Here is a 22,221-nt window from a genome sequence, read left to right as displayed (position 1 = left end):
AGGGGTCATCATCAGCCATATTAAAGCATACATAAGTTTTTGTCGAATCCTAAAACATGTTGTTTTTAACTGTAATCATCGTATGGATTTTATAATTTATAATTTATAATTTATAATTTATGAATCACTTCATAAATTATAAAATCCATACGATGATTACAGTTAAAAACAACATGTTTTAGGATTCGACAAAAACTTATGTATGCTTTAATATGGCTGATGATGACCCCTAGGTGGGTCGAAACTAGTTCCATGTAATTTATAACATTGTAAATACATATTAGTACTGAATAGGTGGAAACCTTTACTGTGTTACTATTCATATGTCCATAGTAACAAGAAAATGCATTTTTTACTTTTCCATAATTTCTGTCTGTCTGTCTGTCTGTCTGTCTGTTTGTCTGTCTGTCTGTCTGTCTGTCTGTATGTATGTATGTATGTATGTACACGCATCACGAGAAAACGGTTGAAGAGAATTTAATGAAAATCGGTATGTGAAGTCGGGGGATGAGCCTCTACAATCTAGGCTATAAATCATTTTACTCACGCTGAGTGAAATGGTAGTTTAGGGGAAGGCCTAAAATTGAATTCTCAACTATTTATGTTATTAGTGGTCGTATTTTAAACAAAATGGGTATGCAAAGTTGGGGAATAGGTTGCTACAATCTAGGCTATCAATAATTGTATTCACGCTGAGAAAAATGGTAGTTTAGGGGAAGGCCTAAAATTTAATTCTCAAATATTGTTTTATTAGTAGTCCTATCTTGATGAAAACCGGTATGCAAAGTCAGGAAATAAGTCGCTATAGTCTAGGCTGTAAATTATTTTATTCACGCTGAGTGAAATGGTAGTTTAGGGGAAGGCCTAAAATGTAATTCTCAAATATTTCTTATTAGAGGTGTAATCGATGAATGCTACATAACTAAGGCTATATAGTATTAAATTTCCTATTATTCATGTCTTATACATTGTTACCGTATTGGCTACGATCACAAAAATATTCATGAATTTGGATTTTTGTTACTGAGTCCATATCAGTGCCGAGTAACGAGAAAATGGGTAAACAGTATTTAATGAAAATCGGTATGTAAAGTGGGAGAATAAGAAACAACAGTTTATGGTATAAAATATTTTACAAATCACAGAGTCGAAAGAAAACTAAATGTGAAAGCCTACAATATAGAAAGCTCATAAGATTGATCAACAATACCATTACATTGACCATTGTTTGTCGTGATGTGCTTTGTGTCTTCTGTTGCCCCTCATCTCCGGTAGATAGGATTACTGCTGCGTACAGAGTATTTTTGATTTGATTTACGTCGCACCGACATAGATAGGTTTTATGGCGACGATGGGATAGGAAAGGGCTAGGAGTGCCTTAGGCCTTAATTAAGGTACAGGCCCAGCATTTCACTGGTGTGAAAGTGGGAAACCACGGAATACCATCTTCAGCGCTGCCGACAATGGGGTTCGAATCCACTATCTCTCGGATGCAAGCTCACAGCTGCGCACCGCTAACCACACGGTCAACTCGCCGAGTCATACAGAGTGTAACAGCCTGCCTGAATACTGATGGGAAGTAGCTGGGAAGTTAGATAACTTCCTTCTTGAGCATGACATTCCCCTGGTTTATAAATTTTCTGATACTACTGGTACGTAACACACTGGATCATCATAGCATTCGGGCTATTCAATCCCTATTCTGAGGCACTGATTGGAATGAACAGTGTGCATACTTAGCGGAATAATGGCAGATGAGTTTTCATGGCAATCTGAGGCCTGGTCATCCCAGCTCTGGAACTTTGAACTATTAGATTGGCACCGCAATCTAAGCGCAGCACTGTTCGTTAAACATGATAAAACCTGCGGCTTTCCATTTGATCGAGTATTTTATATGATAGCATTGCTTTTAATCGCTACATTCATACTTACGTTTTTGTAATGACCTGTGTTGATTTCAGGTAGGAAAACCACAAAGCCAGTCTTTCTGAGAATCCCGTAGCGAAGCATGGGTACATCAGCTAGTTCTACATAAATCTAGACCAATACATAAACCCAAACTTCAACTTAAATGAAAATATTGACAAAAATAATATTCTTTTCAACACAGTCATTCCCCTCCTAAAAGATCATTATTTCAAAAGAATCAAACAACAACCTACACATACAAATGAACCGCTCAAAGATCTCCCCTCCTCCAACCCCGCTTCCATCACAAACGCTCCACCCATCCCTCCAAACCTCCCCTCCGCCGCCACTAACTACAGTCCCAGGATAACACGCAACAGATCTCGACAGGCAGCCACGCAAAGCATACAGTCTCAACATTCAACGTAAGTAACACAACATATAACTTACCTTCTACACCTTTATTATACACCAACTTACACACCTACTATTTTTGCTTGCAGATAATTAATCTACAACACACAGAAGCCTTCATGCCATTACCATAAAGTGCAAATTTAAATTCCATCAAGAAGCACGGCACCTCGAACGAGCTTCATTTTGCAACAGTCACCATTCAACCAGCAACGACACACTAACAATTTCCTAATGACATCCATAGACTAAGATACTTCACCAAAAGCAGCAGTTTACAAATTGCAACAAATTCAACAATAATATAGATCTAACACAACACGCATATGTTATGCACTCCACCAGTTGAAAGTGAAAAACAAACAGTAAAAAGAAGGAATTGGTCCCATTCCATCAGATTATACTTTAAACATTTTCAGTTGGCTCCTATGTCAGATCGTAATATTACATATGTATTATAGATGGTAACAGCCTACAGTACTACTGTTTAGAAATGTAAACCCCATTTTATACATGATAAAACAAACACATGAGGTATCACATATCAATACTTTAGAAATGAAGGATCCATTTTAATAAGGTATCACATACTGGTATTTTTAGTAATGAAGGATATATTTTTATTAACCCTTTAATTAAGCTTTTCCTATATTTACTCCAATGGACTTTTTTTTTTTTTTAAAGTGGAATACCCCAAACATTAATACAAAGTGAAATTACGTCTTATTGACATCACAATAACCAATAAGCTGTGATATACCTCTACAACAAAATACTTTTAAGACTCTATAATGGACTCATTATCACTAATGTGTATGAGTGAAAAATCTTATTCCACATTTTGTAATACAAGTGTAGTATGATGAAAAAGACTCTAACAACAAGTACTTTTTAAACAAATGATGTATATTTTTTACCATTTTAGTAAGATATTTGTTAATGTTTTAATCATATGAATCAATCATATTGAATGTAATATTATCAATACCAGATGTGAATAAGTGTAGAACCCATTATATGTACAAAAAGCTTAGACACAGTGAGCCAATATACCTCATACAATAGCACGTTAAAAAAAAAAAAAAAAAAAAAACTAAGATGTACCCACTAGTACTTTAATGACATAACTTTCAACACTTGATTTAATTGAAATAGTCACCAAATGTAACCTTTCATATGTGATGTTTTTTATAAATTCTTTGTTTGTGTGTCAACTGAAGATGATCCCCAAGGGATTGAAACCGGTATTGACCAATTTACTAATTTAGAGTAAATAAACTAATGTACTGATAAGGTGGAGATTTTAGACTTTCTTTATATCAATCTGTCTGTTGCGTTGGAGCTTTCAACATGGTTGTGTTAAGTGGAGCTCTTAAAGAGACATCTTTGCGTAATGGGAGAGCGTTAGTAATGGAGCCTGACTCTGATGGATAACTCCGAGGACGTTAGGGCTATGCCCTTTACTTTTTAAATGCTTTTCAGTGTGCTCCAACCTTAAGTATTTCATAGGTGTAAGAAGAAAACTTTGTGTGTGTATTAAACAACATGGCAAGTATTAGTATTGGATAACTCTACTCAAGTAAGTACTGGAAAGTCTATATTATGCAAGTGATCTCGTACCACCAAGGAGCACATCCTACCAAAGTTTGGTTCCTTAATTAAAAACTGTAAACGTCTGCAAGCAAAATTCATTGTATCGGTTATGGACTAAATTCGTGAAAGTATGTAACTAAATTATGTGGAAATTTGGAATCGCTAGTTATGCATCTATGAGGTTGTATTTAGTGCGAGTTGTTAAGCTTACTGTGTTGTGGTTCGTATCTTCTTTGCCTACCCATTCTTTGTGATGTTTATTATTATTATTATTATTATTATTATTATTATTATTATTATTACTTTTCTGTTATTTAATTTTGGTGTTGATTTTCCTCCCTATTTTTTTTTTTCTTCGTTGTTTGTATTTTCCTTCTAACCGTTGCTGTTGCCTTTGCCAGTTAATTATTTGGATGTGATCGTTATTTGCATTGTTCAGTCTTTAATTAATGACACCTCATGTACGTATCCTAGCGTAATCCAAAGCCCCCTTCTTTCTGAATTATCTAAGCTGTAGGCTAACTGCTTAACAAAAGAAAATGTAATTTCTAACCTCTTGCATAAATAATAATAATTATTATTATTAATTTTAATAATACCAAATCTGTGAAAAACTGAAATTTGCTGGTCGATATTTAACTTAATTTATGCCATTCTCTTTACATTTTCTTGTCACATTCTCCTCATTGTTTGGGGTTCCTTGCCTTTGTTATTATTACGTAATGGTCATCCCTTTCTTATCTTATCTGATGGACACATTATTAATTTTGGTGGCTTTGATGATTATAATGAGATGATGGCTTGGCGTCGGTAAATGTCACTCCTAAGGTGTGCTTCCGTGTTGTGTTATTATGTGGGAACGTATATAGTATTTTTCCATTGGTAATTTTTTATTTAGTTGGGATAGTTTCCCACCTTTGTTTTATTATAATTTAATCTGGTTTGGTTTATTTATGTAAATTTTATTCGCGGTTGGAGCCACTGATTTATTCTACGTGTGTTCGTGTATGCCTTTGTGTGCGACTTATTATTCGTTAGTAGTGTAGCAAATTTCAATTTTAAACAGTGTCAGTAATCGCGGGCCCGCATACTGATTATCCTTTGACTATTTTATATTTTAAAATGAATTTCCATGTAATAATTACCTAGAGTTTATCGTTCCAACATTTCTGGTTGCAACCAATATTTTCCTTTTTTAAAATATGTTAATCTTTCTGTATGTTAAGGTAACGTAATTGACAATTTTATTTAATGGTATTAGTTATGAGTTTTCCAACTTTAAATTTTTTGAGGAAGCCAATGTTAATGTCAGCTTCATTTCATCTTGATTTAAATTTCATTATAAAATACTGTTTCTCCCTTTAGTTTTTATTGTAATTTTTTTAAAAGAATATATATTTACCTGTTCTTATATTATACTGACTTTCAAACTTAATTTATTAAGAAAATATTCCTTATTTTAAATTTAATCTTGTCTGTTATTTAGTAGTTACTAATAATGACCTGGCAACCTGCCAACGTTAATATAAGACCCTGGCCTTTTTCCTTCATGTTTTTGCCCTCCACGCTTCGTATATGGTGCTACTGCCCTTACGGTAAATATTGCGTTTGGTTTTCATTTTGATGTTTGTGCATTTGCATTGTTTTCTACTTGTTTGGTGTACTTCTTGGTAAGGTTGCAGTAGTGTGTGGTAGCATTTTGCAGTGGTTGTTACATTGTTGTTGTTGTTGTTCTAACAACTTGATAAGTTGCCCAAGGTCAACGTTGCTAGCTGCCAGAAGAGACCAACCTTTTAAACTTAAAAATTGTAAAACTGAAATGGATCCAAGTAATTCCTCTATAAGTTTCTTTCATGTGTAATCGAGACTTCCTTGTTACTGCCCTCTTGGCCGTGGAGTATGGCGTGGCTCGGTATCTGTGCTCTCGAAGCTTGTTTTATTTACCATATCCTGTGGTCATGGAATCCTGTTGGGTTTTGGGGTCTGCTTATTCTGTACCTGCCATGTAGGGGTAAGTTGAAGACCATTCTCACCTTTATTAATAATTATAGTGAAATGTTTACTTAATCTGCTTTTAAATTTAAATAATTGAACATTTCTTCCACATTTTACCTTAATGAAGTGAAGTTCTTTGACCTTGTTATCTGTATCCTCTTGTTGAAGTTTAGGTTTTGCTGGAATTGCTGTGCCTGTCCTTCATGAAATTTATTTGGATTAAATTGTGTTGGGTGTTGGAACTGCTGTTGTAACCCTAATTTAATCTCTAAGTGATGTTTTTATTCCTTGGTGCAGATTGAGTGATATGAAATTGTATTGTAATTACATTTTCTCTACCAGTGACTGTGTACCCACCTCGCTGTTTGGCCTGAACATGTGAAATTGATTTACAATCTTGACCCATGGTGACTCTCTCCTTCCACTTTTATTTTTGTTGTCCTGCCTTGTCCAGGTTACTATGTGTCATGTGTTATTATTGTGAGTTATGTTTAAGGTGGTGAGTTCTCATGTGTTTGTAATTCTTGCTTGTGTATATTGGTTCATATCTGGGGCATGTGCTGTGGGAGTTTCTTCCTATTTTGCCTTACGTGGTCTTGTGCATGTTCCCATTCTTGATATGGTGGTGTTGTGGGTCTGTATTGAACTCGTGAATGAGTATGTCATGTGATTATGCTGTATTGATGAGAATCTCACTTGGATTTGTTGTGTTTAATGCTATTAGTATAACCTTGGGCAGTGTTCTTGTTGTCATGTACTCTGAAATGCGATTCCTGGTTGAATGGTGATAGGCTACGTCTGGATGTGTCCATGTCAAGTAGTTCCGTCAGTTCTGTTGTGGAATGATTAATTTTTGTAGCTCATGTTATTCATGTCATAATTATCTTGGTACTAGTCATCCCCTTTTACTCAGCTTCTGCTGCTGTGTGCATGTACTTCACCCATGTGGTCTTGTTGTAATGAGGTGTGGTCTTAATTTCTTTATGAATCTGTGATTTCCTTGACCTGGTTAATTGTGGTCATTGTGGATTAGCTTCTTCTCCTTGCATATTTTCTGTCAAGTGTCTGTGTACTAAATTCTTGCTCTGGGTTTTATTCTCTGCTGCTTATGATGTGTGGCTGGTGTCACGCATGTGTGTGATCTTCTGGTGCTGGTTAATGATGTCAGTTTTGGCCATGTGCTTGAGTGAATTTTTCATTCATCCTGATTTTTCATTGCTAGTCCTGGTTGGTTGCTGCATGTGTTGACTCTTGGTTGTCCTTATCACGTGTTGCTATGCCTACGTGTTGTTGCTGGTGCTTCATGGTGGTTGTGTAGGTTCATTTCTGAGTTCTGGTGTGGAGTACAGTTGGCTTATCGCTGAAACGACCCTTTGTTTTTACTGTGTCTTCGTGTTCGGAGTTTGGTTGTGGGCCTCGCAATCGTTGTGTGGTTACTGGTGCTGTTCATTACCTAATTATTGTGGAATCTGATCTGAAATTTACCTCCTGCGTTAAATCTTCCTTCCTGTTCATTTTCTAGAGGTTATGGGAGTGTATTTTTTAATCTTGTCATTTCGTGATCATGTCTTCATTTGGTGTCTAGTGATATGAGAGCTTATGTCTCTTTTGATTTGTATCTGTGGATCAGATGTTGTATGTGATCTGGTATTATTATGAAAAATTTATGTACGAGAAATTTTCCTTGCACCTGGTGCTTGTCTCTGTGTAACCTCTTCCGATTTAGCTTATTTACATAAGGTATTCCTTAGTTGGTGCCTTTGCAAGTTTCTCATCTGGTTTTGTAACCTAAACTGTTGTAATTCAGTTGCTTCTGGCTCTACCCTGCATGTTTTTGCAACTCTATATTGTTGCCTGGTTGTCATCTGACTGTTCTGGGTTCTATTCCAATGAGTATGGGATCATTTGGCGTAGTTCCAGGACAGTTCCTAAAATTCCTTGTCCGTCGTTGGGGTATGGGACCCAACTGATGGACTGAATGTTCTTCTCCATCAACTCATGCGCTTTGTCATCGTGTAACCCATCATTTCTTTATCGTTTATGTTTTATTATACCCCGTGTATTCCGACTGGCTGGTAGGATGTCTGTGGTGATTGGCATAATCACACAGGGTGGACTGTTGTATTGCCACCATATTATTAGTCCTGGGTTATCCAGAGGTTCTTTTGAACACTGATGGTTGTGATAATACACCTGTGCTCTGTATATTCAAAGATTATTTATATGGAGATGTAATTTTCCCCGAATTTTGGCCCTTATTATGCTGCGTAGAGCTAGTTCTGGTTGATGTAATGTCATTTTCATGTCTTGTCAGTTGTTCCCTATCGTTCTGACTAATTGTTGGCTGTCATCTGCTTATTGACCTTGGTAATGGTTGCATGGTAATCTCTTGCGGACACACATTGAGATCTCCCCACCATCTATTATTATGCATGCGAATTCTCCAGTTATTGCCATTGCTTGCTTCTTATTCTTGGTCGATTATCCGTGTGGTCTCTGCGTTATGGTTACGGATGGTCCTGTTTACTGTAATTTTTCTGTGTCTTTGTGACCTGTTTTCCTAATCTTCATGTTCTGGGTTACTTGATTTCTACAGATGGTTTGTCGGTATGTGTACTGCTACATCCCCCTAGTAATATGCTTCTCCATTGTTACCTCCCTGTACCCCCTCGTCACTTATCTTTTCTGTTTATTGTTTTGGGATCCTTCTGCTATCTGTATTGTCTGTATTGTAATGTGTGGAAGAATGCTAGTATTTCATGTAAATGAATGTGAAAACTATAATGGTCTTCCACCTATCAATTTGTTGAATCTATTTAATTCTACTTAATTTGCTGGGACTAAAACTACTGTAACTTGCCACTGGATTCCATGAGCCACCTTAAACATTCTAAATTATTTCTTTGATCTCTCATGTTTAGTCTCGATATTAGTATGCTGAAGTCTTGGAATATTTCAGTTAAGTTATTTTCCCTGTTCTTAATGTGTAATTCTTAATTAAAGGTTGGATTGTTAATACTATAGCACATAAATTGGTACTTCAAGAAAATTAGTGTATATTAGCTTACTAGGCAACAAAAGAGTGTAGAATAACTATAATTTTGGTAATCCTTCAGATGCCAATACCAACAATGTGGTCTGACGTAGTTACGTTAACGAAGTTACATCTGCGTTTAACTTCAGCTCAAAATTGGAGGAGTTTTCTCTGGTAATGTTAAGCATGTGGAACTTGCATAATCCCTCGAAACATACTGAAATATTACAAAAGTGTCTTGGAACCCTAGTTGGAAAAATTTTGTGGTCCCTTACTTGTCTTGGAAACCATTTTGTTTCATTGTGGTCTGCAAATGTGCACTTGGTCCCTCGCTTTTGCTCATGTGTGTGGTGTTTCAGTTTTAATCGTGCGGCGTTACACCCATGCATCTGCTGAACGGAGAACTAGTATGTGTGGAACACCTATGGTTGCTTACTACGCTATGTGCTGGCATGATTGAACTACGTTATGTACAGTCAACTTGTGTGGTGTGATGTGACGCTGGCCCCGTTGTATCTCTTCTGGTCACACTTAACGTGTTTATCTACTGGTATATGGTGAAGTTCTGCTATCCTTCATCCAAGTAAGACCATTCCATGTTTACTGTACTTAATATGTTGGTCTATCACCTTCTGTAATCAACGTGTGAAGATTTAATTTGGACATTGAAATTGTACCATATAATCTTGTATCCACCGTCTTGACCCTTCGCCTCCCAGTGTTTTGGCTTTCGGAGGGGAGTTATCTGTGACAAAAATTTACGCTACCCTCATTTGTTGGACATATGTATTTATCTACCATTCTCGGACATTGTTTGAATTGCCGTTAAGTTATGTGCCTGAACTATGCCTATTTAAAATGCATATTTTGCTACTGTTACATCGTTAGCTTTGAAATTTCTAATTCGCCCAATAAACTAGTTGAAGTGCGCACGCATCCGGTCTACTGCTTTGAACTGAGTGATGTGCTGCTCGCTTACTGGAAGCCACTCTGTTGTCGGCTGAGCGCCATTGTGGACGCATTTGGAGAAGTTGTCGTGTACAAGACTCCATTGAAAGTTGGTGGAATGGAGTCCGATTCTCCAGGCTAACAACCATGGAATTAGGCCGTTGGCCTTAGTTATAGTGTAATTATATATCTAATGTAGTTTCTATTCATCGTTCTTTCGTATTTGTGTTGTGAAATGAATATCTGAGTGAGTGTACCTTTTGCAATATGAGCTAACTACGTAACTATTGGATTATATTAAATTGGACACCCAAAGATGTAAGTACAAGTATCATCTTAATTGTTTCAAAACTGTTCTATTGCCGGGATATTTGGAGAAGAAGAAGAAAGTGAGTGACACGCTATCAGTGACATCTAATATATAACAAATAATTTCGGCAACGCCGATAATATTATTTCGTATCTACTCCGCAACTTGTCGGCTACCGTTTATTCATTAAATTAAACTAGAATTTCTAGGCCTATAGTTTATGTCATGTCGACCACCGTTTATTCATTAAATTAAACTAGAATTCCTTCTGCATCGAACATTTTAATGATATGAAATGAAATGTCGTATGGCTTCTAGTGCCGGGATATCCTAGGAAGGGTTCGGCTCGCCAGGTGCAGGTCTTTCTATTTGACTCCCGTAGGCGACCTGCGTGTCGTTTTCAGGATGAAATGATGATGAAGACAACACATACACCCAGCGCCCCGTGCCATTGGAATTAACCAATTAAGGTTAAAATCCCCGTCCCAGCCGGGAATTGAACCCGGGACCCTCTGAACCGTAGGCCAGCATGCTGACCGTTCAGCCAACGAGTCGGACAAATTGTATCTTCAAACTATTAAAATGTAACCTAACGAGATTTTTGTAAAGTTCTATATCCAAATTATTATAATGGGGTAATTCTGGAAATTAATTGGTATGTGCGCGGGTGAGAGGCAAATTATTTCGTTCCTTTTATTTTACTGAGATTATCGTTGTGCTACCTTTTTCTGCTTCTTAAAGTTATTATTATTATTATTATTATTATTATTATTATTATTATTATTATTATTATTATTAATTTAGTTGGTGGATTTCCTTCTACTTTTCTTGGTTCATATTTGTGGTATCCATTGCACTGTTATCAATGTTTTGTGGTAGTATTGTTTTCATAATGGATCATTGTTTAATTAGTTAATGGGATGGTTTATTTCCGGTCTTATTCGGGCATAACCGTTTTCCAGAGCCTCCTAAAATTAAAATTTAATAACCGACATTTAAATCCTCTATTAATATTTTGTTGGAGGAAGTATTAAATTCAAAATACTATACATTATTGTAATATCAAGGTTGTAGGAAACTGAAATTTGTTTCACCCACTTCTTAACGATACTTACGTTTACCCTCCTCAGTCTATTCGCGTCCATGTTTTCTTTATTTCTTTCATTATTGCGTGTCATATTTTTATCTTACGTTTACCCTCCTCAGTCTATTCGCGTCCATGTTTTCTTTCTTTCTTTCATTATTGGGTGTCATATTTTTATCTTATCTCTGGCACGCTAATTTGGTGTGGGCCTTGCCTGTTGTTTTCAAGTTGGATGTTGGCTTGTTTTTAGGAAGCTGCATGCTTCGTGGGTACCATTGTTCTGTTTTCTGTGGAATTTTAATTGTGTTTCCTTCGTAATGTGTAAATAATTTGGGATTTTTTTTTAATTTGGGGTTCGTGCTATTCTCTCTTGTGTTCTTTTAATTATTTACGTGTGGAATATTTGATTGGCTATCGTTTTCTTCAATGTTATGTGTGTTTCCATGTTTCTGGGATGATTGAAATCCTTGTGTACAGGGTCTGGAAACAAATTTCAGTTTAGTGAGATTTATTGTAGTACACCCGCTTACAAAAACACTGGTCAGAGGTGTAATGAATTTCCTAAAGCATGGATCCGTTTTAACATTTGTCATTTATTGATTCTAATGAAAGCTGCAGTTTGTAACCCGAGTGTTTTCACGATTTTAATTATTTTAAAAATAGACATTGGTCTCTTAATTTAATGAATTAAATAAAATAAAAATTTATGGGGTATATGTTCTTCTATTTACTTTTTTAATACAATATAAAAATTACTTTACGTTGTTATCCGAGTGCACACTCATATTTTATTGCTTTAAGAATTAATTTTTATCCATAATTCAAAGAGATTATTTAGAATTCAATTATTTGTCCTTCAGTTTTCATTCATCAATTTTTTTATTTTTTCCTAATTTTTAAGTAAAGTTCAATTTATTGAAATTTAATTTTGCTTTCATTTAGTAGTTAGCAATATTGACTTGGCAACAACTCAAATAGTTAGTTATGATCCTGGCCTTTCTCCTTTATGTTCTGTGCCCTCCACACTAATATTTAATGCTGCTGCTGCTGCTCGATGGTAAGTATTTTGCTTCTTGTGCTCATTTGGTGCTATTTATGGGTTTTGATTATCATTCCTGTTTTTATCTTCATCGGGTTGCAAGAACCATCGCTGCCCCGAGTCAAACAGTCCCGATCTAGTTTTTCTGGGCAGTGGTCTTTTAAATGCCTGATCCACCCATATTTGTAGCATTTCTGGGATTTATCCGTAGTGTAAGTTTTTGCCTTTGAGACTTCACCTAGTTCTGCTACAGTGGCTGCGGCACCTTAACAAGCAATCAAACCTTATCATGCAACAGTTCAATTATATAAGGGACACTTGTGTCAATGTATATCCCTCATGGGCTCTCTTAAAGAGCGGAAGTTTTTGAATCACAAAAGCTCATGCTCTCATTCCACTGGGTTGTGTCTAGGTTAGCAAATTTTTGGAATAGAAGTTTGGACAGCCTCTGAGTCACACCTCAAGAGAAATTCTTTCTCAAATTCTTCTCAGTCAAGACTGAGACCTTTAATATTCTGCCACCACACATTTCAGTAAGTACATTTATCCTACAACGTAGAGACACCAACGTTTTTAGAAATATTTTAGGGCACTCCACAAGTCTACCATGAAATTCCTTTAGGTCGTCTTTAATTACTCTAAGAGCAACAGATATTTCAAAGGGAAGATCCGTACCCAGGCAAACTTGGTTACGGCCTACATAAATTTCCTTCTCAAGCGTTAAAATCGTATTTTTAACCTTCGATTCAAACTTTGTAATTTCTAGTCTACCTCAGTTTTAAAATTAGATTCTTGCTAGATTTTTCCATGCTTCTCCTAAATTTTATTTTCCAAAGTGTGCATATTATTTACAACTTTATCATGCCTGATTCTAATCTGGTTATTTTATCATTAATTCTTGAAATATTTTCTTTAAAATTTTTGTCTAAAGAATTGATTTGATCCTTTATCTCTGAAGACAGGATCATAATTTTTTTGGACTGGACCAAATGGACCTAAATCTTTTTCCTTCAAGTATTCTGGACTGGGCCTGAATCAAGGAAGTTAATTGTTCAAACATAACTCTTACCCGGTCATTAGCTTCTTCCTCCGAGGTGTCTTTGAAGTCTAAACTGTCCGGGTCCTCCTCGTTGTCCAACAAATCCTGGCGTAAACTCACTTGCAAGTCCGCTTTCCTTCCCGCCATCTGCAAACCTCGGGATGCCAGTGCTTTGCGTACAATTGCCACGGTCATCTGGTCAATGTTAATTTTCAAGTTGCCAGGAGTCCTGTTACAGTCGCCAATTTATCATTCTCAGGGCGATTTTATTTAGTGTACATAAATATCACACAAGATATACTCACTTCTTGATTGGAAAATCACTTTATAGTCACGGAGTATATTCCTTAACAACATACAGTTCCCCTTCCGTTCACTTAATGACTACACAATAACATAAAATTATAAACAACACCGCAACACTATTTATAAAAATACAGTGAAGCAATTCACAGTCAATTCAGACAAGTACAGTTATCAACAAGTCCTCACACTGATTATTCGCTTCATCATCACAAGGCCATCAGCTCTCTCTCTCTCTCTCTCTCTCTCTCTACCAGTCCAAATGGTATTTTATTGGATTTAGAGAGGTTGGTTCAATTCTTGTAATGTAACATGGGTATATGCGAGAACGAGCATCAGCTGCTCACCTAGCCATTCCGCTGCTGGCGAGAGGAAACTGTGTCAGGCAGTCAAGGACATCATACGTCATAAGGTTTACGTCACATAGCGAGTGCCGGAGACGAAGGGGAGAGAGATTCCAGAAAAATCTGCTCCAACTTTGGAATAACGAATCACATCACAGAATAGCTGTCAATCAATGAGAATTAGTGAAGCTGTTCTATAGTCAGAGAATCATTCTGGAAGGAAGACGAACAGTGTGTTTTTCGTAACGATGAGAGACAGATGGAGTAACGATAGTCACTGCTAAAGCTGTTGGAAGAAATTAGTTGACTATGAGATGGTACTGCATGACGATTATGGTATTCGAGTGTGCTAATTTAATTTTCTGTTCAGACAGATCAGCCTAGTGCGATATCTCATTGCAGTACATTTGCTTGGGTGAAAGTTCCCAAACCACGGACAGTCACTACAATACGTTACGTCGAGTTTTGCAGTAGAAACTTATGGAATGTCCTATTAGGTATTACGAGGGAAGATAATCATTGACATGGAAACTTCGAGGGTGAATCTGGCTGAGGAACATCATTTTCAACAGTAATATAGTGGACAATTCGAGATTACGACAACTCAATGAAGTGCTGTAAACTGATAAATGAGGTCAAGATTTGAAGCTTTCTACAGGGTTGACCACATTGTACATCATTGTGGCAGTTAAGTATTGTAAGGCAAACTGTTAGTCTATAACGAGTGTGGATCAAATTTTACTAATAAATTTTAGTTTCAGCTACATCGACGAAGGCCAGTCGTCATCATGGACCAACCAAGAAGGAAATTCTGGGGAACTCTAAAACACCGCTGGAGTGATTCTACGCTATTTGACTGTACAGGAATCCTGATGTGTTAAGCTGACGTGTGTGAGCCAGCACGAATTTGTTAGTCTACAATCCGCCCTAATCCAGAGGAGGAACCTACATCTATACCAACATTCCAGATGCCGGAGATTTACATTGAAATAATAAGTACTCTTGTCACATTTTCCTCTCTTTCGGTAGATTGATAGTTGGATTGTATTCTTATATAATGAAACTTAGATTAGTTAGAGATGTAGTATTTAAATTGTGGTGATGGTAGAGTAGTCATTGATTTCATTTTGCTGATTTCTTATCGTTCTATGTTGCAATTTTATTTGACATAAATAAATATCACACAAGAACACGTTCACTTCCTTGTATAAATTACTTTATTCACACTGTACGTCACAACACACACAATTATACACAGTAGTAAATGAAACTATATACAACACTCAATAGTGGAGTAGCCTGAAGTCGATTCTGACAAGTACAGATATCAACAACACTGACGTGCGCACTATAACATACTCTCTCTTGAATTCACCGCCTGACTCACTTGAGTCCAGTACTCAGACTCCACCTTGGAGCCCAACAGTCACTCCCAGTCCATCACTTGCCCGAGTCCCAAGAACTAAGAACTGCGGACTTACAACTAAGAACTGACTTCACTGACTGACAGCTCGATATTTATACTACTCGATCAATCATCTAGAATAATTGACTTCTGGAAGAGTTCTTACAACACTCAATGAAACACACTCGAAACGTCGATCGACCAGCTAGTCGAATGGGTACTCGAACGTTCCTTTCCTATTTAAAAATGTACATGGAAATATCTACAACTTTCGTAATGTCTCTACATGTATCTGGATAATAAAACCTTGCCGTAAGTTTCCAGAACCCTTCATACATACCAAATATAGTACAATAAATCTAACATACGAACATTATGGAATTTTCTATCGCTTTCGACTCTATAGATTTTGAGGTTAGACAATACGTATTTGACGTTATACAATTTTATACTACATATTTACAAGGAAATCATATACTAGTCATGTTTAACACTTAAGAACAGATAATTTAGCATTAAATAAACCATAATTAAAATATATTAACCATACTAATTGAAGGTTTTACACCAATTGTGATGTTGTACCTATGACAATTATCCCCCCTGAAAAGTCTTCTTTCCCTAGAAGTGGTTTTCTATCCGAGCTTTTAATTTTCATATGCCTAGTTTTCCTTTCTCCAAAGGTTTCCTTGATTTTCCTGTATGCAGCATCTACCCTTCCTAGAACCATACAACCTTCAACATCCTTGCACTTCTCTTTCAGCCATTCTTCCTTAGTTGTCCTACACTTTCTATATATTTCATTCTTTATTCGCCTGTATTCTTTTCTGCCCTCCTCATATTTTGCACTCTAGTACTTTCATCGTTCGTCAATCAGGTCTAGTATCACTTGAGTTATCCACAGTTTCTTAGTTGATCTTTCCTTTCTTCCTAACTTTTCTTCAGCAGCCTTACTTATCTCATTCTTCATGACTGTCCATTCTTCTTCTACTGTGTTTCCTTCAGCCTTTTCATTTAGTCCTTGTGTTATACGTTCCTTGAAACAATCCCTCATATTCTCTTTTTTCCAACTTGTCTAGATCCCATCTCCTTGCATTCCTACCTTCAGTTTCAGATGGCATTTCATGCCCAACAGGTTGTGGTCGGAGTCCACATCTGCTTCTGGGAAAGTCTTGCAATCCAACACCTGGTTTCTGAACCTCTGCCTAATCATAATGAAGTCTATTTGATACCTTCCACTGTCTCCAGGTCTCGTCCATGTATACAGCCGTCTTTTGTGGTGTTTGAACCAAGTGTTAGCAAGGACTAAATTATGATCAGTGCAGAATTCAACCAGCCAGCTTCCTCTTTCATTCCTTTGTCCCAATCTGAATTCTCCTACAATGCTTCTCTTCCTTGGCCTACCACTGCATCCAGTCTCTCATCACAATTAGATTCTCGTCGCCTTTTACATATTGTATTAAATCTTTTATCTCTTCATATATTCCTTCGATTTCTTCATAATCCGCTGAACTAGTAGGCATATCGACCTGCACTATTGCGGATGGCCTTGGCTTGGTGTCTATCTTGACAAAAATAATACTTTCACTATGCTGGTCGTAGTAGCTTACCCGCTGCCCTATTTTCTTATTCATTATTAAACCACCTCCTGCATTTCCTCCGTTTGATTTTGTGTCAATAATTCTGTAGTCCTCTGACCAAAAATCCTGCTCTTCCTGCCACAACGTACTTCACTTATACCAAATACATCTAGCTTTAGTCTAACCATCTCCCTTTTAGATCCTCCAACCTACCACAATGATTCAAACTTCTAACATTCAATGCTCTGACTCGCAGAATGTCAGTATCCACCTTCCTGATTACTGCCCCCTCTCGTGTAGTCCCCATCCGGAGAAATGAGATTTATAACTTGTAAACCCATCCAGAGATCCGAATCGGGGGCTATTTTACCTCTGGAATATTTTCCCCGTGAGGAAGCCATCCTCAGCACATCGTTCATGTAGAGCAGGGCCTCTCAGGGTGCATGCGCGTGGTGCATGCACTGTGCACGGTGCAAAAGACGACTTGGCTTGGTTGACCAGAGTGCAGACCCCCCACTCCTCGATTTGGAGCAATAGCGCTAACTCTCTCTTTCCTTACGCCTCTCTCGCTCGCTCCGCCTGTCTCCCTCTCCCCCACTTGCGCCGTAGCGCTCCAAATCCGGGCTGAGTTGAGCCGAGTAGAGCCGAGTATAGCCGAGTAGCCCAGAGACGAAGCGTTGATCCGAGCCATACCGAGCGGCACCGATGCACAGTGCACGGAGCCCTTGCGCCTCGCTCTGCACGCGTGAGATTTTGGGCGTTTGAGTGGCCCTGATGTAGAGACAGCTGCATGTCCTCAGGAGTTAGTTACGGCTATAGATTCCCATTGCTTCCAGCCGTGTAGCAGTGTCAACATGGCTAAGCGATGTTAAGTAATATTACAAGACCATCATATCCGTCAATCATCTAGACTGCCGCCCTTGCAACTTCCAATGAACCATTCGTTAGTCTGGTCTCTCGACAGATACCCATCCGATATGGTTGCACCTACGGCTCAGCTACCTGCTTTATTGGGACACGCAAGCCTCCCCACCACGGCAAGGTCACATGGTTCACAGGGGAGGTTCTTGAATGTAACACACAAATTAACTAGATCAGCATTTACACAGTGATGTAAGTGCTCACCAAAATGTCTCTGTTACAATAGTGTATCTAAGAATGAAAGGTAGTATTTTGGATTTAAGGAACAATAATATAGAATTCATTACATCCTGATTTGAACACTTCAATAAAGGGAAAAAGAAGGTAAAAGGGCTACTAGAGTGACTACAGTAAATACATTACAAAGAATTGTTAAAAGTTCAAATTCACTAACAAATCTCTATGTAGACTGCTAGAATGCTGAGCAAAACTATAAATATTAAACTCACCAGTTGGCTGCTTATCATTTTGCTGATCTTCTGTGAGAGGAAAACCAAAAGACTCAGTGCGAACACAGTGTTGATAATGTAACATAGACACGCTAGCATCACCTCCAGCATGAGAATCATCAGCAAGGACACGATTTTCAGCCAAGTTACGTCGATTCATGTACTCTTCTAATGCCCTAGCTGCAGTAGGGGACTGACTCCTATTGTTGGGTGTGCTATCTGTAATTTTTTTGAAACAAAACAAAAAATAGATCACTTACAACTAAATGGTACCTAGCTGAATAGGTAAGGAGAATAATTTATATTCTGACTGGTTTACAACTCACTGGTGGTAATATGCATGCTTTACAGTTTGTTTATCTCTAGCCTTTCACTGCATAATTTAGATGGTGTTTCAGCAATATTTATTCATACTGCATAACTCATCCGTCAGAATGTTTCCATTCATCACTTACATTCGTACTCTTGTCACAGGGTATGCTACTAATTTCACATCTGTTAGCAATAATAATCCCATTCCATAGTCTGAGTTCATGTTTTGATCCATGTAGAAGGGCTACTAGAGACATACTAAGCAATAGTAATGAAGAAGAGTTATACATTGATTGCAACATATGTAACTTCAACAACAACATTCTGGTAATTTGTTGTGACAAATATGCTGTATTTACTGTCTGTGTAAATCTCAACATCACTGTTATACTCGTTCAGAAACTTAAATGTGTAAATTGCAAGCAACAAAACAAAAAACACCTGTATGGTGTGACTTCATACTTAAGAGAACATGAAAAATCTTGCCACAACTACAACCTGTCTTATACATAAGAAAACGGAAATAATTTAATGTAATACTAGTTGTAGGCAGAGGCAGTACCACTGACATACACCCTCCCCCAAATGGTCAAGTGAAAATACAAAAATTTGAAAAGTAAGAGACCATCAGTGTCTAGGGTGATATAACAACATACAAGTAACCACTGTGAATTGTAATGAATGTACAATTTACATAGCAATAGACACACATGGTGGTGTTACAAAATGAAATGACAATAGGTATTCCTGTCACTGGTTCAGCATAAATGGGAAGAGTTTTCTGTTAACAGCACCAACAGCTTGACCTTGAGGGGAGAGAGAGAGAGAGAGAGAGAGAGAGAGAGAGAGAGAGAGAGAGAGAGAGAGAGAGAAAGCAAATGTTCGAAGCCCCATCCCCCAGTGATAAAACATGGTAACAGGAGAAATACTACCCCAACCTAGGTAAGAGACGTAGTGAGCTAGCATCATAATTAGCTGTGCTCAACGATTCTGGTTCCACTGTTTGGAAGGAAATACAAACTGAATTGTGCATGTCTGTTTTTTGAGTTTTTGTGATACCATTTGCATTAGAATTACCATCATATCAATACAGACATATTCCATCCATCCATTATCTAAAGGCTAAGCCTTGTTGCTGCAGCCACATCCCACGGTCTTCAGCAGTCCTTTTCATCGTGACGTAGGAAGCAAAACCCAGCTAAGTGATTATGTTCCTAAGGTACAAGAGACGTGGTCTTCCTCTCGACTTCTTCCTTAGGACCTTTCCTTCGAAGACATTCTGGAGAAAGGTGTCATGTCGTAGGATGTGTCCACGAAATTTAGCTTTCCTCTGCTCTAGTGAATAAATTAAGGTCCGATTCTCATTAACGTCATTCAAGATTTGGATATTAGTCTTTTTTTTTCTGTCTAACTTGTCCCTGTCAGTCTTCTCCAGAACCACATTTCTGCAGCTTCTAGTGTTGATTGTGCTTGCTTTCCCAAAGTCCAGGTCTCTCAACCGTAAGTTAGCACACTCCAAACAAAGGTTTTAACAAATTTCTTCCTGGTTTCAATTCTTATGTGCTTATTTATCAATATAATTTTCCTGCTTTGAAACACTTGTTTTGCCATAGCAATTCTTCTTTTGACTTCTGTCAGGCACTGATTTATCATTGGTAATAACACTACCCAGATAACAAAATTCTTTAACCTGATCTATTTTTTCACAGCCTAATTTAATGTTTGTTTTCAATTCAGTCTTCTTTTGAACGACCATCATTTTCGTTTTCTTTGTGTTTACTTTTAGCCTGAACTTCTCTAACGTGTTGTTTAGTATACTGAGCATCCTTGTCATTTTGTGCTCTGAATCAGCTATCAATGCAATATCATCTGCAAAGCAAATACTATGAATTTGTTTACCATTAAAATTTATCCATTTGTTTTTTTCTTTAACTGTTCTAATAGCGAATTCTATGAAGATATTAAACAGTTAAGGTGATAAGGGACATCCTTGCCGCACTCCTCTTCTTATTCTTGCTTCTCTTGTCGTTCCATTGATGTTTATTTCCGTGCGTTGGGCTCTATACAGGTTAAAAAGCAAACATCTGTCCTTTCAATCAAGACCCAATGTTCTCAGAGTTTGAAATAATAACTTCCAGTCAACCTTGTCGAATTCTTTCTCTAAATCCACGAAAGTTACATAAGTTTTCCTGTTAAATTCCAGTCTTTTCTCCAGGATTTGACGCAGAGCTAGAGTTGCTTCTTTAGTTCTGTAATCTGAACAGTTCTTGCCATTTCCTTTCTTTGGGAGTGTTACTGTCCGGCTCTTAATGAAATCAGGTGGTATGATTCCTTCCTCATAGCAGTTTGTAATGATATCAAACAATCTCTCTTCCACAATTCTTTAGGAGCTCTGCTGAAATGTTATCAACACCTACGGCCTTTTTATCCTTTAATAAGTGTAGAGCCATATTAAACTCACTTTTTGTAATTGATGGGGCTTTCCTTTCTACCTCAATCAGGCTCTCAACCTCTACATAATCCCTGATGTATTTCCTGACCTTCATATAGATCTTCAATATATTGCTTCCAGCAGTCACCTACCTCCTCATTTTCAAAAAGAATCTTTCCTGCTTTGTTTTTAACCACATTATTTATGGTTATTTTCTTATTCTGCAGCGATTTTATTTTAAAATATGCCTTATCAGATTTCCCTGCTTTTAAATCTTTTTCAATGTCCTCGCCAATTTCATTCATCCAGCTGTCTTTTGCTAAGCGATACTTGTCTGTTATTAAATTTTTTAATGCTTTATATTGTTCAAAATCCCTGCTTCTCATTTTGTTCCTCTGTTCAATGAGATCTAAAATTTCTTGAGTCATCCAAGGCTTCTTTGTTTCCAATTTTTTTTTACCCAATATTTCTGAAGCGACTGTCACTAAGCTGTTCTTGACATTTTCCCATCCAGTACTTTTACTGCTCAGTTGATTAGTTTTCTCTTTGAATTTTGAGGCCAAATCTGCAATGTGTAAGTTATTCAAACACCATTTCTTCAAACCGTATGCTTTATGTTTTCTGAATCTAATACTGCACTTCGCTGCAACTAATATATGATCGCTGTCTACATCAACTCCTGGGTAACTGTGACTGGTAGGCACGTGGTTTTTGTATCTCTGTCTTACTATTATGTAATCTAACAGATGTCTTCTACTATCTCCAGGAGCTTTCAATGAATAACGTCATCTTTTGTGAACATCAAAGCATGTATTAGTTATTAATAGTTCATGTTGTTCACAAAACTCAAGCAAGTTTTCTCCTCTCGAATTTGTTTTGTCAAGTTCGAATTTACCAGTATGTTTAAGATTTTCATGACTACCAACTGAAGCATTGAAGTCTCCCATTAAGATAATATTAGCTTTGGTGTCTACTAAATCAAAGAGTTCTTGAATACAATCATACATTTGTTCTACAACATCGTCTTCACTGTTTGTGGTTGGAAAATATACTTGAATAAAGACTATGTCAACAGGGTCAGCTTTTATCTTAACCATCACAATCCTGTCACT

At 37.2% G+C, this 22,221-nt stretch overlaps 1 protein-coding gene across 1 annotated transcript in view; it reads right to left on the bottom strand.

The window, feature by feature from the left end:
• LOC136884631 (centrosomal protein of 152 kDa) overlaps window positions 1-22,221 on the bottom strand; it is a 280,450-nt gene that overhangs the window by 196,607 nt on the left and 61,622 nt on the right. Inside the window, exon 4 of the mRNA XM_067156862.2 lies at window positions 18,367-18,585. Within this exon, the coding sequence (XP_067012963.2) occupies window positions 18,367-18,585 (219 nt within the window). The remainder of the gene's footprint in view (window positions 1-18,366; window positions 18,586-22,221) is intronic.

The sequence above is a fragment of the Anabrus simplex genome, chromosome 1, assembly GCF_040414725.1.
Source record: "Anabrus simplex isolate iqAnaSimp1 chromosome 1, ASM4041472v1, whole genome shotgun sequence".
In the NCBI taxonomy this organism is placed as follows: Eukaryota; Metazoa; Arthropoda; class Insecta; order Orthoptera; family Tettigoniidae; genus Anabrus; species Anabrus simplex.
The sequence above is the reverse complement of the archived record's forward strand: the minus strand, read 5'-3'. Positions and strand labels throughout refer to the sequence as shown.